General features: G+C 37.2%; 1 protein-coding gene across 13 annotated transcripts in view; it reads left to right on the top strand.

Annotated features, from left to right (window-relative positions):
- Nucleotides 1-17,493, top strand: part of BCAS3 (BCAS3 microtubule associated cell migration factor) — a 574,874-nt gene that overhangs the window by 295,172 nt on the left and 262,209 nt on the right. Inside the window, exons 23-24 of one of the 13 annotated variants that reach the window (XM_079905187.1) lie at nt 4,483-4,623; nt 4,897-7,433. The exons of 10 other annotated variants lie outside the window; for them this stretch is intronic. In XM_079905187.1, coding sequence (XP_079761313.1) covers nt 4,483-4,595 — 113 coding nt within the window. In that variant the 3' untranslated portion in view covers nt 4,596-4,623; nt 4,897-7,433. Of the gene's footprint in view, nt 1-4,454; nt 7,434-17,493 lie in introns of those variants that run through there. 2 more of the 13 variants (XM_079905186.1, XM_079905189.1) reach the window with 2 other exon arrangements.

Below are 17,493 nucleotides of genomic sequence, written 5' to 3'. Positions count from 1 at the left end.
CTTCTACCTCTCAAATGGTTTGCATCCCTTTTGTTGAACATGTTTTTTAAGTGGGTGAATGATGTTTTGTTGGGGAAACTTCATCTACTTCTATCTAGTAGGACCACTTATTTAACAGTCTTACTTTCTATTGAGAAAAGATAGAGATAACAAGATAGAGGTTAGATGATTTGGGTTCTCTTTTTGAAATTTATTTTATTGAAGTATAGTTGATTTACAATGTTGTGTTAATATCTGCTGTACAGCAAAGTGACTCAGTTATACATATATACATTCTTTTTCATATTCTTTTCCATTGTGGTTTATCACAGGATATTGAATATAGTTCCCTGTGGTATACAGTAGGACTTTATTGTTTATCCATTCTGTATATAATAGTTTGCATCTGCTAATCTCAAACTCTGATTTGGGTTCTTTATGAAAGGAAGTTTATGGGAAAATTCCGTTTTAGATTCTTCTACTAAAAAGAGTATAACATATTTTTATAATTGCTCCTAAACCAGGAAGTGCGTCTCTGATTATGACCCATGCATTGGAGGCAGCTGCGTATTATGAAGATGCTAATCTGGAGTTTTGATTGCCTTTGCTTAGAGGGATATGACTAGTGTGGCATCTCCTCTTATCAGGGTTCATTGCTTTGTCTTACCGTCAAGCAATTTATACAACTAAATGTATTGTCTTTTTAATTGTTCCTATGGCATATTTTTTTTCTCCATTACCAGTAAAAGTGTAAAAAATATGAGAAAAATGTCACCCTGGAGCAGCTCAATCATTTAAGCATTCCAGTAAGTGTTGTCTCAAAATCTTAACACTGAAGATCTTCCTTTGACAGCCTGACATGCATCCGCCATCAATTAAGTTATCTGAAATATTCTTGAATCTCTCTTTTAACAACATCACCTTCCTGGGAAAAGACTTTCATGTGTTTATAATCCCTTTCAATTGTGAAAGGTAACCCTTATTCTGGTTACCTTTATTTTAGTGGCAGCTCTTGCTCTGTCTGTCTAAACCAGTGGTAGTATAATTATTTTTCATCTAATTACTTTTCAGAGGCATAGTATTTAAAAGTTTAATGTGACACTATCACATCTTTTGATGGCCGTGACAATTTTCAACGTGAAAATATTATTTAAACCTTGGGTCTGTATGTTCTGTTTTAGGTATATGTGTATCTTGCAGTGTTATTCTACTGAAACTAAAAGAGATCAGCAGGGCATTGTGCCACTCTTGCTAGCAAATTTTTTTTTTCTTGATCATCTAATATGTTTGTGCTTCACTCCTTCACATGGAAATATATTACCTAAACTACATGTTTTTCACTTATTAACTTTGATAATTTAGGCACAGTGTAAATTCCATGCCTTTAGATACCTATGAACCAGCTTCTTGCTGTCTCTCTCTCTATATGTGTATTTTAGACTCAGCAGATCTATACTGCTTTATATGTAGATGTTGCTTCCCATGACATGTTTCATCTGATCTTTGGAGTTTCAAAAGATACTGCCCTACCTCAGGTTTTGAGTTTAGATAATTGTATGAGGTTCCCTTCTTGACTGAGGAGAAGACCATTCTGGAAATGGACTTTATAGAATTTATCCATACACAAGGGCTACCCAGAACAAATGGGATTTGAATGAACTCCATCTTTCCGGTCCAACTGATTGACATCAGTGTTGGAATCTAGACAAAGCAATGCATGGATTACTTACTTTTTTTTTTTTTTCCCTCTGTACATTCCTTTTTTCCCTAACATTCCTGGTTAGGTAACTAAGAATTTCTTCCCTTTGTCCTTTATAACATGTGCCCTTCTTTTGATAAAAGTGTAGGACCTGAAGAGAAAAAAAAAATACTGTCAATGTCCAGTTCAAACTTGTTTCCCACATTGGTGACTGAAGTACTTGTTCCAGGCCTTGCAGGCTGTACTTGTTGGATAACTTAATAACAACCCTAATTGCTTTTGAGTCATCCACACAAAGAGCCTAGAAAGATCTGGTTCATCCTAAGTTTGTTTGTCCTCGTTTGTAGTTTTACTATGGAAATTGGTGTTTACCAAGAAAGAACTCAAAGCAACTGAGATTTAAAGACAAACTTATGCCTGACTTGTATGAAGAGCAGACATCTTTGTCAAACTCTACCAAAGTAAACATTTTATAGAGAAAATGTTATTAGAAGTGGTAAGAGCAGCATTGATGTACATTCCTGAGGCAGATGACAGTAGGAGAGGGAAAATTGTGACAGATAAGTAAAATGAGTTCTTATTCTTTAGAGCAGGCTTTTTGGTACATAAGGTATTGGTGCTACTTCAAGCATTCCACTAAATAGGGACAGGGTTGCAGACCTGGTATTTGTTGTTCTTGACTCAAGAGAAATGTTATTTTTGTTGTACAATTGCAGTCATCTAAATGATTTCTAAGGAATTAATTAATTCAGGCTTCCAGCACCAATTCTTCTGGAAAGCGAAATAATATGTTTGCTTGAAGAAAATGGAAACTGGTTTGATTTGATTGACTTTATAATGATCACCTGTGCCTACTTTGTGTCTTTGGCATTTGGTGCATCAGACCCTTAATAGAACAAATAATACTCATTAGAAGAGTATGGTTGGGTAGGCAACAAGGATATTATTTGAGGAGTCAAATTTCTGCTGGAGGGACATTCTGATAGAGGCATGCTTTTATCTTACAGAGATTTTTCTGATGCGCTGGGGGAAGCATATTTCTAAGGACTGTATTTCACTGTATCTACAGTTGCCATTTCAATCTGAGGCAGACAAACTTAGTTATTGCATCTTAAAGCCATCAGAGGCACAAGAGCTGCTGGTGGTAAGAAGCAAGAGATTTATAAGAAACACCATTTGGTCTACCATGGTGAGGCCACTTAGCTCCGTGACTTCTTTTTTTTAACCATCATTATTGGAGTATAACTGCTTTACAATGGTGTGTTAGTTTCTGCTGTGTAACAAAGTGAATCAGCTCTATGTATACATATATCCCCATATCCCCTCTTTCTTGCGTTTCCCTCCCACCCTCCCTATCCCATCCCTCTAGGTGGTCACAAAGCTCCGAGCTGATTGCCCTGTGCTATGCGGCTGCTTTCCACTGGCTATCTGTTTCACATTTGGTAGTGTATATGTGTCCACGCCACTCTCTCACTTCGTCCCAGCTTACCCTTCCCCCTCCCCATGTCCTCAAGTCCATTCTCTATGTCTGCGTCTTTATTCCTGTTCTGCCCCTAGGTTCTTCAGAACGATTTTTTTTTTTTTTTAGATTCCATATATATGCATTAGCATACGGTATTTGTTTTTCTCTTTCTGACTTACTTCACTCTGTATGACAGACTCTAGGTCCATCCACCTCACTACAAGTAACTCAGTATCATTTCTTTCTATGGCTGAGTAATATTCCATTGTATATATGTGCCACATCTTTATCCATTCATCTGTCGATGGACACTTAGGTTGCTTCCATGTCCTGGCTATCGTAAATAGCGCTGCAGTGAACATTGTGGTACATGACTCTTTTTGAATTATGGTTTTCTCTGGGTGTATGCCCAGTAGTGGGATTGCTGGGTCATATGGTAATTCTATTTTTAGTTTTTTAAGGAACCTCCATACTGTTCTCCATAGTGGCTGTACCAATTTACATTCCCACCAACAGTGCAAGAGGGTTCCCTTGTCTCCACACCCTCTCCAGCATTTATTGTTTGTAGACTTTTTGATGATGGCCATTCTGACCAGTGTGAGGTGATTACTCATTGTAGTTTTTTTTTTTTTTTTTTTTTTTTTTGTGGTACGTGGGCCTCTCACTGTTATGGCCTCTCCCATTGGGGAGCACAGGCTCCGGACGCGCAGGCTTAGTGGCCATGGCTCACGGGCCCAGCCGCTCCACGGCATGTGGGATCTTCCCGGACCAGGGCACGAACCCATGTCCCCTGCATTGGCAGGCGGACTCTCAACCACTGCGCCACCAGGGAAGCCCCTCATTGTAGTTTTGATTTGAATTTCTCTAACGATTAGTGATGTTGAGCATCCTTTCATGTATTTGTTGGCAATCTATATCTTCTTTGTAGAAATGTCTATTTAGGTCTTTTGACCATTTTGGGATTGGGTTGTTTGGTTTATTTGATATTGAGCTGCATGAGCTGCTTATATATTTGGGAGATTAATCCAGCTCCATGATTTTAAAACTAGAACTGAGTGACAGAAGCCATGATGTTATAATCATGGTCTTGAACTTTTGCTGAAACCTTCAACAAGTCATGTTTCCTACCTATCCATTCTTCTCTGCATCTGTAAAAAGAATTTAAGTTTCCCTATGTAAAAATTTGTTTCACCTCTTTTGGCAGGAATGTGTTCAAATTATTTCCTAAAATAATTCCCAGATATAAAGGATATAAAGTTCTTTTGAAATGTTGAGATATTTCTTTGAATAAACAATATGGTTTTCATTTAATAGAGTTCCAGATATTCTTTGTGATTATAAGGTGACGAAAACTCCAGGCATACTTGTACCTTGGGTATTCAAAGCCTATGTGGGATCAGTAAGAGGATTATGGATGAGGGTGAAATTAAAAGAAGGCTTAGTCCTGACCTGTGAACAGAGTCCCTCAGAGGGGAAGAAAGAGGTCAGTACTTTTACTTTGACACTATTTATACTTTAAACAGTAAATATTCAAACTAAGATACTAAGATTGGCTTTTTAATTAGAAATGAGGAAGTCTGTGCATTATTTCAGCTCTAATCTAATGAACACCTACTGCCTGTAGAGAATCAAAAATAAATTTTAGAGATTAAGAATATAGGGAAAAGACCTAGATTTCTCATCAGAAAAGTGCTCAGTCACATCTCTCTCCTTCTGATTTAAATATTCCTCTCATTCTTCTTTCTAATATTTATAGGATGTTAGAAGATGAAATTCAAGTTAACAATGTGGAAAATTTTAGCTCAGCATAATTAAGGAAAAAATCATTGCCCCACTTGAAAATGAAGAAACTGTAAACAGAAGTAGAAGAAGCTGCCGGGAAAGTTTTTTCTGATGACACATTACTTCTTTGAATAAATCTTTGTGTCAACTGAAACCTCGCCTTTGCTTTCTCTGTTGCAAGCACCAAGTCCTTGACATGACTTTAAGTCTTTCCTAAGCATTTTGAGAAGGAATTGATGGAATTCTCCCTACTGTTGATATACCAGGTTACCACATATTTACATGGGACTTTTGGGCCAAAAAACCCAACATCTCTTTTTTGTACCTTTATTACTACATCTTTAACAGAAGGCTGGACTGTTTATGTAGTCTGTTGCCTGAGACTGTGGTGGCAGAGGGACAATATTGGGGGCAGTATTAGAATTTGTTTAAGTCTGAACCGGGAATTCCATCTGTCTTAGTGACATTAGTGTCAAACTGTTAGTGCCACACTATTTTAAATTGTGTCCAAGAGCCTGAGGCTTATGCTTATAGGTGCCATCTATAAACTTAGAAACAAACAAAAGAGCCTCTCTCCATTGAATATGAAAGCCCAGTGAGCAATTAAAAAGCAGCCTGGGACCTCACCCGGACAACTAGTCGGAACCAGAGCTCTTGATATTCCCCTGGATATTGTTGAAAACTGTCAGAGAAAAACTAAAGCAAATAATCAAAGTGGAAATAATTGTTCCCGGGAACAGTTTTGTTTTCAAAGCTTGGTGCAGTGGAAGGAATAGTGGCTAGTCACTTACGAATCTTTGGTTCTAGTCTCAGCTCTGCTTGGAACTACCTCTTTAAGAATTTGCTTCAAAACCCAAGGCTTGCTTCTATAAAATGAAGAAAAGAATTGAAGCAGGTTATTTGCAAAGTCCCTTCCAGCTTGAAAAATTGATACATCCGTACTTCAGATCACCTTTGAAGAATTTTTTAAAATTAGGGTACAGTTTACATATAGCAAAAATGCACATATCTTAAGCATACAGCTTGATCAATTTTTATGCCCGTGTAATCACCAGGCAGATCAAGTTCGAATATTTCCATCACGCCAGAAAGTTCCTTTATTTCTCTTCCAGTCAAGACTACCTTTGGCCTAGACTATGACTTTTATCATCATAAGTTAGCTTTGCCTATATTGAACTTCGTGTAAATGGAATCATTCTGTACATACTCTTTTGTGTCTGGCTTCTTTTACTCAACTTAATGTTTTCGAGATTCATCCAGGTATTACATGTGTCACTAGTTCATTTTTTTCTACATTGCAGTGTGGTTTGAATGTAACACAGTTTATATATCCATTACCCTGTTGTTTTTAGCTTTTGGCATATTATTAATAAAGCGTCTATAAACTTTTCTGTATAAGTCTGTTTTTTTTGGGGGGGTGCATATACGTTCATATCTTTGGGGCCTATACCTAGGATTGGAAGTGCTGGCTCACAAGGTAGGCATGTGTTTAGCTTTATTAGGATCTGCCAAGAAAGTATCCCTAAATGACTATACCATTTTTTCATTCTGAACAGCAATGTAGGAGCTGTTCTAGTGAATGTAAACTGTGGTTTTAATTTGCTTTTCTCTGATGAATACTGATGTTGTGCACCTTGAATATACTTACTGGCGATTTGGATATCTTCTTTTGCAATGTATTTGTGAAGTCTTTCACCAGTTTTTGTTGGGTCTGCTGTCTTTATTGAATTTCAAGCGTTCTTTAACTATTCTGGGTAAGGTCTTTCATTGGATATTTTGCCAGTATGTTCTTTCAGTTCATTGCCTTTTCACTTTCTTATTGGTGTTTTTTGACAAAGCAGAAACCCAAACTTTCCATTGTTTTCCCTTTTATGTTTTCTGATGCTTTTCTCTAGTAATTATATGGTTTTGGCCTTTGCATTTAGGTCTATTATCCTTTTCAAATTATTTTTTATTACGATATGAGGCAAGTTCAAGGTTCACTTTCTTCCGTACAAATGTCTCGTTGTTCCTGCACTGTTCATTGAAAATATATGCCTTTTGATGATGCCTTTCCTTTTTTCTTTTTTTTTTTTTTTTTTTTTTTTGCGGTACGCGGGCCTCTCAGTATCGTGGCCTCTCCCATTGCGGAGCACAGGCTCCGGACGCGCAGGCTCAGCGGCCATGGCTCATGGGCCTAGCCACTCCACGGCATGTGGGATCTTCCCGGACCCGGGCACAAACCCGCGTCCCCTGCATCGGCAGGCGGACTCTCAACCACTGCGCCACCAGGGAAGCCTACCTTTTCTTTTTTTTTTTTGAATTTATTTTTGGCTGTGTTGGGTCTTTGTTGCTGCGTCGGCTTTCTCTAGTTGCGGCGAGCGGGTGCTACTCTTCGCTGTGGTGCGTGGGCTTCTCATTGCAGTTGCCTCTCCTGTTGCAGAGCATGGGCTCTAGGGCGTGTGGGCTTCAGTAGTTGTGGTTCACGGGCTCTAGAGCGCAGGCTCAGTAGTTGTGGTGCACGGGCTTAGTTGCTCAGCGGCATGTGGGATCTTCCTGGACCAGGACTCGAACCCGTGTCCCCTTAATTGGCAAGCGGATTCTTAACCATTACACCACCAGGGAAGTCCCGATGATGCCTTTTAAAATAATCATATTTTTCCTGGGTTCTCTATTTTCTTCCACATATGTGTGTGTATGTGTGTGTGTGTGTATATATATATATATATATATATATATATATATATATATATATATATATATGTCTTTATACCACTATCATACTATCTTGAAAACTGGAGCTGTTTAGTAAGTTTTGAAATGTAGCAGATTAATGTCTCTACTTTTTTTTTTTTTGCGGTACGCGGGCCTCTCACTGTTTTGGCCTCTCCCGTTGCAGAGCACAGGCTCCAGATGCACAGGCTCAGCGGCCATGGCTCACAGGCCCAGCCGCTCCGCGGCATGTGGGATCTTCCCAGACCGGGGCACAAACCCGTGTCCCCTGCATCGGCAGGCAGGCAGACTCTCAACCACTGCACCACCAGGGAAGCCCTCTACTTTTTTTTTCAAATATATCTTGGCTATTCTAGAATATAGAATATAAATTCATGTATCAGTTTATCTTTGCATTTCCACACACATGCATATGTACATACATACTGGTGGATGGTATGGTCCACGGACATCTGGAAGTCCCCAGTACACTTCCAAGGGGTCAGTGCGTGAAAACTATTTTTATAAATTTGAAGTCATTATTTGTCTTTTTTATACTGTCTTGACATTTAGTATAGATTGTGCTGAAGCAATGGTAGATAAAACTGATGGCATCTTAGCATACTTAAAAGCAGTGGCACCAAACTATGCTTGTAGCCAATGCAACTCACTCACAGTTAAAAAAAAAAAAAGATATAATTACTTAAGGCTGTCTTTGATATAGTAAACATTATTAATTTTACTAAATTTTAAAATCTAATACATTTTATTAAATTTTCATGCTTGTATACTTCTTTTTAATGTTCTATATATCACAGTCAAATTAATGCACAATGTTGTCTTGAGGAAATGCACTTGTGTGTTTGTTGTGCACTGAACTAGCAACTGTTTTCATGGAATGCAATTTTACTTGAAAGAACAGCTGACAAACTATGTTTATTCAGACATTGGTATTTGGCAGAAATTTTCTCAAAAATAAAGTAAGCCTGTCATTTCAAAGAAGACAACTTACAGTATTTACTACCAATGGTAGAAATTCTAGTCTTCAACTGAAGATTGGAAATTTGGAAACCATGTACCAACCAGTCTGCTTAACACGTTCCCAATACTTAAACACATTTCTGATGAGATAGGTGGTGATATTGACTAGTGTGATATTTTATATCATAAAATAAATCAACATTTGGAAGGTCTGATATATATTCCAAATGACCAATCTTATGATATGATAAAATTATGTCTGGGTAATGGATTCATTCCAAGTGCAAGATAGGACAAAGGATTTTAATATGACAGAGTACAAAAGTTAATTGGTATGGTTTCAGATATCATTGTAACTAATTTGTTAAGTGTAATATCAAAGACGAATATCCCCAGACTCTGAAAAGGCTCAGAATATGAATATGCTACATCCTTTTCCAATCACATTTCTCAGCGAGGCCAACTTGTCTTCACATACTTCAACCAAAACAACATATCACAACAGATCAAATACATAAGCTGATAGGAGAATCTACCTGTTATCTATTATAAAGATTTCTCTCCAAAAAATAAAAATGTCACTCTTCTCACTATTAGTTTGGAAATTATTTTTAATAAAAATACTATTTAAACAGCCAGTGCCACAGAGATACAAAAAATCGTAAGAGAATACTATGAACAGTTCTATTCCAGCGAATTAGGCAACCTAGGAGAAATGGAAAAATTTCTAGAAACATATAACCTTCCAAAACTGAATCAGGAAGAAATAAACTGAACCAGACCAGTCACTAGTAGTGAAATTAATTTGTATTTTTTAAAAAAATCCTAGCAAACAAAAGTCCAGGAATGGACAGTTTCCCAGGGAAATTCTCCCAAACATATAAGGGCTATCCTCAAGCTAGTCTAAAAAACTGAAGAGGATGGAACACCCCCAAACTCATTCTATAGGGCCATCATTACCAAAACCAGACAATGACACTACAAAAAAAGAAAAATAGAAGCCAATATCTCTGATAAATATAGATGCAAAAAATTCTCAAAAAATTATTAGCAAATTAAATTCAGCAGTATATAAAAAGGATCATACACCATGACCAACTGATATTTATTCCAGGGATGCAAGAATGGCTCAGTATCTGCAAATCAATCAATGTGATACACCATATTAACAAAAGGAAGGATGAAAACCATATGATCATCTCAATAGATGCAGAAAAAGCACATGACAAAATCCAATGTCCATTCATGATAAAAACTCTCATCAAAGTGGGTACAGCGGAGCATATCTCAACATAATAAAGACCATTTATGACAGACCCACAGCTAACATTATACTCAACTGTGAAAAGCTGAAAGCTTTCCCTCTAACATCAGGAACAAGACAAGGATCCCCACTCTCATCACTTCTATTTAACATAGTATTGGAAGTCCTAGCTACGGAAATTAGACAAGAAAAAGAAATAAATATGCATTCAAATTGGAAGGGAAGACATAAAACTGTCACTATTTGCAGATTACATGATATTATGTATGGAAAATACTAAAGTTTCCACCAAAAATCTATTAGAGCTAATAAATGAATTCAGCAAGGTTGCAGGATACAAGATTAATATACAGAAATATGTTGCTTAGCTATACACTAATAATGAACTATCGGAAAGAGAAATTAAGGAAACAGTTAATTTAGAATTGGATTAAAAAGAATAAAATAAACTTAACCAATGATATGACCATAGGAGTTAATATCCAAAATATATACATAGCTCATCCAAAAAAAAAAAACCAATTAAAAAATGGGCAGAAGACCTGAATAGACATTTTCCCAAAGAAGACATACAGATGGCCAAAAACCACATGAAAAGAAGCTCAGCATTGCTAATCAAAGGAGAAATGCAAATCAAAACCACAATGAGATATCACCTCACACCTGTCAGAAAGGCTATCATCGAAAAGTCTACAAATAACAGATGTTGGAGAAAAGGGCACCCTAGTACACTGTTGGTGGGATTGTAATTTGGTGCAGCTACTATGGGAAACAGTATTGATATTCCTCAGAAAACTAAAAATAGAACTTCCATATGATCCAGCAATTTCACTCGTGGGTATATATCTGAAGAAATAAAAGCACTAATTCAAAAAGGCATATGAACCCCAATGTTCATAGTAGCATTATGCACAATAGTCAAGATATAGAAGCAACCTAAGTGCCCATCAACAGATGAATGGATAAAGAAGATGTGGTATATATGTACAATGGAATATGACTCAGCCATAATAAAGAATGATATTCTGCCATTTGCAACAATGTAGATGAACTTGGAGAGTATTATGCTTAGTGAAGTAAGTCAGAGAAAGACAAATACTCCATGTTATCACTTATATGTGGAATCAAAAAAATAAGGCAAATGAATGTATATAACAAAACAAAAACAGACTAACAGATATAGAGATCAAACTACTGGTTACCAGTGGGAAGAGGGAAAGAAGAAGGGGCAAGATAGAGGTAGGTAGGGGATTAAGAGGCACAAACTACTGTGTATAAAATAAGCAACAAGTATATAGTCATTATTTTGTAATAAATTTAAATGGAGTATAAAAATACTGAATCTCTATGTTGTATACCCGAAACTAGTATAATATTGTAAATCATCTATACTTTGATAAAATTTTACGTAATATACCATCAAAGAAAGAAAGAAAGAATGTCATTATTTGTAATGGCTTAAAATTAAAATGTCACTTAGTTTAATACATAAAGTGATTCTTGTTTTTTAATGAGTTAATAGATAAATATTTTCAATATTGATAGATATAATCACATAAACCAAAGTTCTTTGGAGTCCTCAATCTTTTTTTTTTTTTTTTTTTTTTTTGCGGTACGCGGGACTCTCACTGTTGTGGCCTCTCCCGTTGCGGAGCGCAGGCTCAGCGGCCACGGCTCACGGGCCCAGCCGCTCCGCGGCATGTGGGATCCTCCCGGACTGGGGCACGAACCCATGTCGCCTGCACTGGCAGGCGGAGTCTCAACCACTGCGCCACCAGAGAAGCCCAGCATCCTAAATCTTTAAGAGCACAAAGGGGTCTTGATTCCCAAAAATGTTTGAAAACTATTGAGAGAGAGACAGATTATATGTGTGTGTATATATATATGTGCCCCACACACGCATATTAAATGTATATTCATCTCTACAGAAATTTAGATGAGATTTGATTCACATTTCATTGAATCTGTGGATCAAATTTGGGAGATTTGACATCGTAACCATATTGAATCTTTCAATACATGAATCTTCTTGAGCTATCCATTTATTTAGCCCTTCTTTAATTTCTCCTAATATTTGTTAACTTTTAATGTAAAAGTCATACATATTTTGTAAAATTTATTTCAATTATTTGATGTTTTGATGCTATTATAAATAGCATGTTTTATTTTTCAGGATTTTTCCATAGTATATAGAATACAATGATTTTTTTTTGGTATGTTTAAATTGTATCCAGAATCCTTTATAAGTTCATGTATTAATTCTAATAGATTCATTTGGATTTTCTGCTATGCAGTCATGTCATCTGCAAATAAAGATGGTTTTATTTCTTTCCAATCTTTATACCTTTTATTTCTTTTCCTCCCTTATTGTACTTGCTTAGATCTCTAGTACAATGCTGAGTAGAAATGATGATATTGAACATTCTTGTCTTCTTAATCCTAGAGAGAAGTGTTTAATATTTCACTATTAAATGTAATGTTAGATGTAGTTGTTTTGGGTGTTTTTTTTACAAATGAAGACCTACATTCCTCTACTGTATTATTCCTATATTGGAACTCCTACATTCTTATATCTTTCCTTCATTGGAATGGCAAAAAGATGGACAAAATCCATAAAAGAACCAATCTGACATTCTAAAACTGAAAAATATAATTTATTAAATAAATAATTTATTGAATGGGCTTAACAGCTGACTGGATGCATAGGAAGAAAGAATTAGAAACTCAAAAACAAGTCAGAACTTATCAAAACTGAAGTAGAGAAAGAAGAAAATAATGAAATGCAACAGAACTCAGTGTGAGAAGTGTGTGGGGTCATGTTTAACTGTCTATCATATGTGCAGTTGTTACACATGGATGGAAAGAAGGAGAGGATAAGGCAAAAGAAATAAATGAAGGGCTGAGAATTTTCTAAAATTAAAGACATCAACTCAAATTTCAAGAAGCTTAGCATGCCCCAAGTAGGATAAATATAAAGAAAACCATACCTTAGCATATCAGAGCCAAAATCTTGAAGCAATTTTAACAAGCCTACCATGTTTCTTTATTTCTTAGGTTCATATTTGGGTGAGGATCTAAAGTTTTGACAAAATTAGGGTGATTTTAAGTTTCTTTGACAGTATGAGATCCCTGTCTCCCAGTGCTCTGTGAGGAATCTTCAGGATATTTGCCATTAGACAGAAGTAAAAGAAATGGGGAACCAGTATTTACTTATAAACAGCTATGTGCCCAACATTGTGGTAGGTGTTTTCACATGGCTTATCTCATTTAATCAGGATCACAGGTCCATTTCAGAAATATGCAAAGAGTGGGCTTCGAGACACCTAGTTCCTGATACTTAGAAATACTTAAAGTGCATTATGGTGACACCTCAGATAAGTCCAGACCTCTTTTTACCCTGCCTGATCAAATATTCATTTCAAAACACTGTATGCTGAAATGAGCCACGTGGGGGTTGAAGAGAATCAACCATTCAGGTGGTGAAAATGTGTGAATGCAGCTGGCAGATGAAGTTCCAGCGTGATGAATTCCCAGCTTGTCCTTATTGCTTCAGGCAACGACTGACAGGCCTGACTGGTCATTGGCTTTCCATTTCTGGCATTGATAGGACTGAAAATTCTTAGTGTCACAGATACTTAAAAGCTGTCCCTGTTAGAGTGGATACAGACAGTGCTGGAGGGTCCTTATTGCATAGAGATGTAATCAATATGGTCTAGAGTTCTTGACCTGAACCTGTAATTATCTGTATGTTGTAAAGGTGGCTTATTGTTAAAGAAAATGCTTATATTCAGAACTTTGGGACTAAGTTGTGAATGAAGTGAAGAAAAATAGAGGCTTTGTCCCTCTCTTTCTACTTCCTAGTATTTAAGAGGCTATCATAATAATCACAGATCAGGGTATTCTTAAAGGATTAGAACATTGTATCTTTAGGATTTTGGGTGCTGAAGTTTAAATTTTACCTCTGATGCGAAAGTCGTGTCTTCAGTGTTTGCAGCTTGTGATTGTGATTTTTCAAATTCCAAAGTAGAATTTCTTTTCATTGATTTAAATACTTGGATTTGAGAGACTTCCCTGGTGGCGCAGTGGTTGAGAATCTGCCTGCTAATGCAGGGGACACCGGTTCGAGCCCTGGTCCAGGAAGATCCCACATGCTGTGGAGCAACTAAGCCCGTGTGCCACAACTCCTGAGCTGTGTGCCACAACTACTGAAGCCTGCGCACCTAGAGCCCGCGATCCGCAACAAGAGAAGCCACCACAATGAGAAGCCTGTGCACTGCAATGAAGAGTAGCCCCTGCTCGCCGCAACTAAAGAAAGCCCGCGCGCAGCAACGAAGACCCAACACAGCCCCCCAAAAAGTAAATAAATAAATAAATTTATTAAAAAACAAAACAAATACTTGGATTTGAAGTGCAGCTTAAATAATAACACATTTGAGTTTGATCTTTTCCTGAAGCTAAGTGTATGCTGAAAAAAGAAATTGGGTAAGCAGATGTTATGGCATCCATGATCCATGGGTGGGAGTGAGTAGAAGGCTGTGACACTGGTAGCAAATCTTAAGTTACTTTACGTTCCAATGTGTTTAAGTATATTGTGATAGAGATTAACTTGCCATGAGAAAATAGTAGAAGTGGAGTTATAAAAGCATTTAACAGTCAATGTGGATCCTGATTTCTCTGTCACTGCTTGGCTTAAGATATCTCTGGCTGGCGTTATTATTAGATTACCTTATGCGTAGGATGCCTTGAAAAAGAGGGGAAAAGTAATGCCTTGTAATAGAGGGCTATTTGAAAACAAGGGCTGTCTTTGTATTTCCACATGCCTGGTATTGGTGTCTGCCACAGAGCAGATAATCAGTATTTGTCACATTGTTGATTTCTGATAAAACGTCTTTTTTTTTTAATTAATTAATTTATTTTTGGCTGCATTGGGTCTTCGTTGCTGTGCGCGGGCTTTCTCTAGTTGCAGCAAGCGGGGGCTTCTCATTGCAGTGGCTTCTCTTGTTGCAGAGCACGGGCTCTAGGCACACGGGCTTCAGTAGTTGTGGCACATGGGCTCAGTAACTGTGGCTCGCAGGCTCTAGAATGCAGGCTCAGTAGTCATGGTGCACGAGCTTAGTTGCTCTTTGGCATGTGGGATCTTCCCGGACCAGGGATTGAACCCGTGTCCCCTGCATTGGCAGGCAGATTCTTAACCACTGCACCACTAGGGAAGTCCCTAAGTCTTTAAATATACCACAGAATGTTTTAAATTTAATAATGTTACATCTTTGTGTATACATTACCTCACTTAAACCTAGAATATGTAATCTTGACCTAGAGTCCATTATTAAGGTTGTTATTAGGTTGCTATTATGTTTATGGTCACTATTCCTTTGTTTGGGTCCTTGGTAAACTGTGTAATCAGTTGAAATATTTTGTAGAGCGTTTCAAATGATCTTTCGTGTCATTTTTTTTAAAAGCAGCATTATGTGTGAGTGATATGTTTCTCACCTTTGATACTTTTACATAACTGGACAATAAAAATAAAGAAATTATGGCCCTCAACTCAGTCATGCTTTAGTCTTATTAGGCTGGCATGGAAATTTGTGTTTGAAGGTTATCTTCATAAAGCAATAATTGGCAAATTCCTGCTTCCTGGGATCTGTTGTCAAGCCTGACAAACATCCACTGAAAGGAATGGACTTGCTTTTGTCTTCTGGTCATACTAGGCTAGCTTCCAGAAATGGTGTTGTGGATATTTGGGACTGTCTTTTAAGTCTAGCCCATCTTATACATGGGCCCAGGATATTGGCATATAGGGATCTGACCTAAATTCCATTAAACGAAAAAGTTTTGTTTTGAATTGCTACCATTTTGGTAATGCCATTACAGTCCAGTGGCTTGTACTTATGTTCTAGGCAGTCCTATGCAACACGCCATCTTGAGTCTTAAACCTGTTTTACTTTGGTTTCTAAGAATACTGGAGAGATGGTATTTATGCTATAAATGCTCAGTGTTATGATTGTAGAGAATACCAAAAGATGCACTTGAAACTTGAACTCTCCACTTAGTCATCCATTTTTTAGATGAGTTTATATAGTTTTCAAGTAAAGAATGTTTGTATGATTGGGAAGAGAAAAGACTCCTTCACCCTTCTGCTTCTCTCTACCTAAAGAGGACACTTAGAACATCCACAATAATCCCTTTGAAATTCTCCTGTCAGTCTGACTTTTCCTATGTCAGACATTTTGAGCCATAAGTGAATACCTCTAATCAGAGTTTTTATCCCTGTGGTAGGTTCCCAGTTCCTGAATCAGAGGGCCTACGCCAGAGAGACTTTAGAAAAATGTTGGTGAGGTGTCTGAAACTTTTCATTTGCCTTGAAACATGTTCTTAATTTTACTTTTTCTTCCAGTCCACCTCATTGATTAAATTAATTACTTTCTCCTCTGTTCTTAAACTTTTACTATTGTGTTTATCATCTCATATTAAAGTTCGTTGGGAACCATTTCCCTTTCAAAACTGTGAGCTCATCTTTGAACTCCCTGGAGCACCCTGAATCGTTCAGACACATAATAGGCACTCAATAAATTTTAGTGAATTCAGCGTTTTAGCATGGAATATTGAAACCAAACTTTTGAATTTGAGTGGGCACAGTAGTTGCCTCCTAGGAGGGGAACTGAATGGCTAGGGAACAGAAGTGAAAAGAAGACTTTCTTTTCATTGTAGCCTTTTAGAACATGAAGGTGCAGTATCCTTGCAAAACATAAATGAAGCTCTTCTTAACACCTGAGATATTTTCCAGAATTTGACAGGTTACCATCAACAACAAGATATTATTGTTTATTTATTTATACAAATAAAGAAGCTGAGATTAAAGGGTGTTCAATAACTTGTGTATTGTTACCTAGTTAGTAGGTGATAGAGCAAAGTATGAATCAGTACGACCTTTACTTTCTCCAGGATATTGAATACCATTCTCGGCCACAATAGCCTACCTTGATTTTGTTCATACAATCAGCAGGGAGCAGGGTAGGTGTCTGACCTAGGACCTATCCTTACTTACTTCTTATACATGGACTGTGTACATCACAGAAACCACAAAATACAGCAGCTCCACTCTTTGAGTGGCACCTCTATTTTAAGAGGCCATTGGCCCAACCTCTTTGATGAGGTTTTGATGATTGAAGACTGTTGTGCTCATGACTCACCTAGGTATCCCTGCAGCTCACAGACTCTTACCCTTCAAGCAGTAAACATTTATTTTCAGCTAGGAAAGCCACCATCAATCAGGTAATGTTTTCTCAAGCTGAAAAAGGCTTTCACTGAAGAATGGTGATGGCCCAAGGTCACATTTCGTTACCCATCTACTTGTGGGAAAACACAAACTAAAGGAATACTAGTGTTTGAAACTCACAATTTATTCTGTATTTGCGGGGGAGGGGTGGGAGAGGCAGAGTGATTATATTTCTCTTGGAAATATTGTGAATTACATTTTCAAAATATGGGTAAAAGCATAAAAGAAGCCAAAAAAACCCCTCTGGTTCTAAATGGACCTGACACCTTGATCTTCTATCATGGCATAACATATGAGTGGAGGTTCCCAATGGACCTTTCCACACTACAATATTTATTCCTATAAAGATTTAAGAGTTT

Source organism: Stenella coeruleoalba (genome assembly GCF_951394435.1).
Source record: "Stenella coeruleoalba genome assembly, chromosome: 19".
Taxonomy (NCBI): Eukaryota; Metazoa; Chordata; class Mammalia; order Artiodactyla; family Delphinidae; genus Stenella; species Stenella coeruleoalba.
The sequence above is the reverse complement of the archived record's forward strand: the minus strand, read 5'-3'. Positions and strand labels throughout refer to the sequence as shown.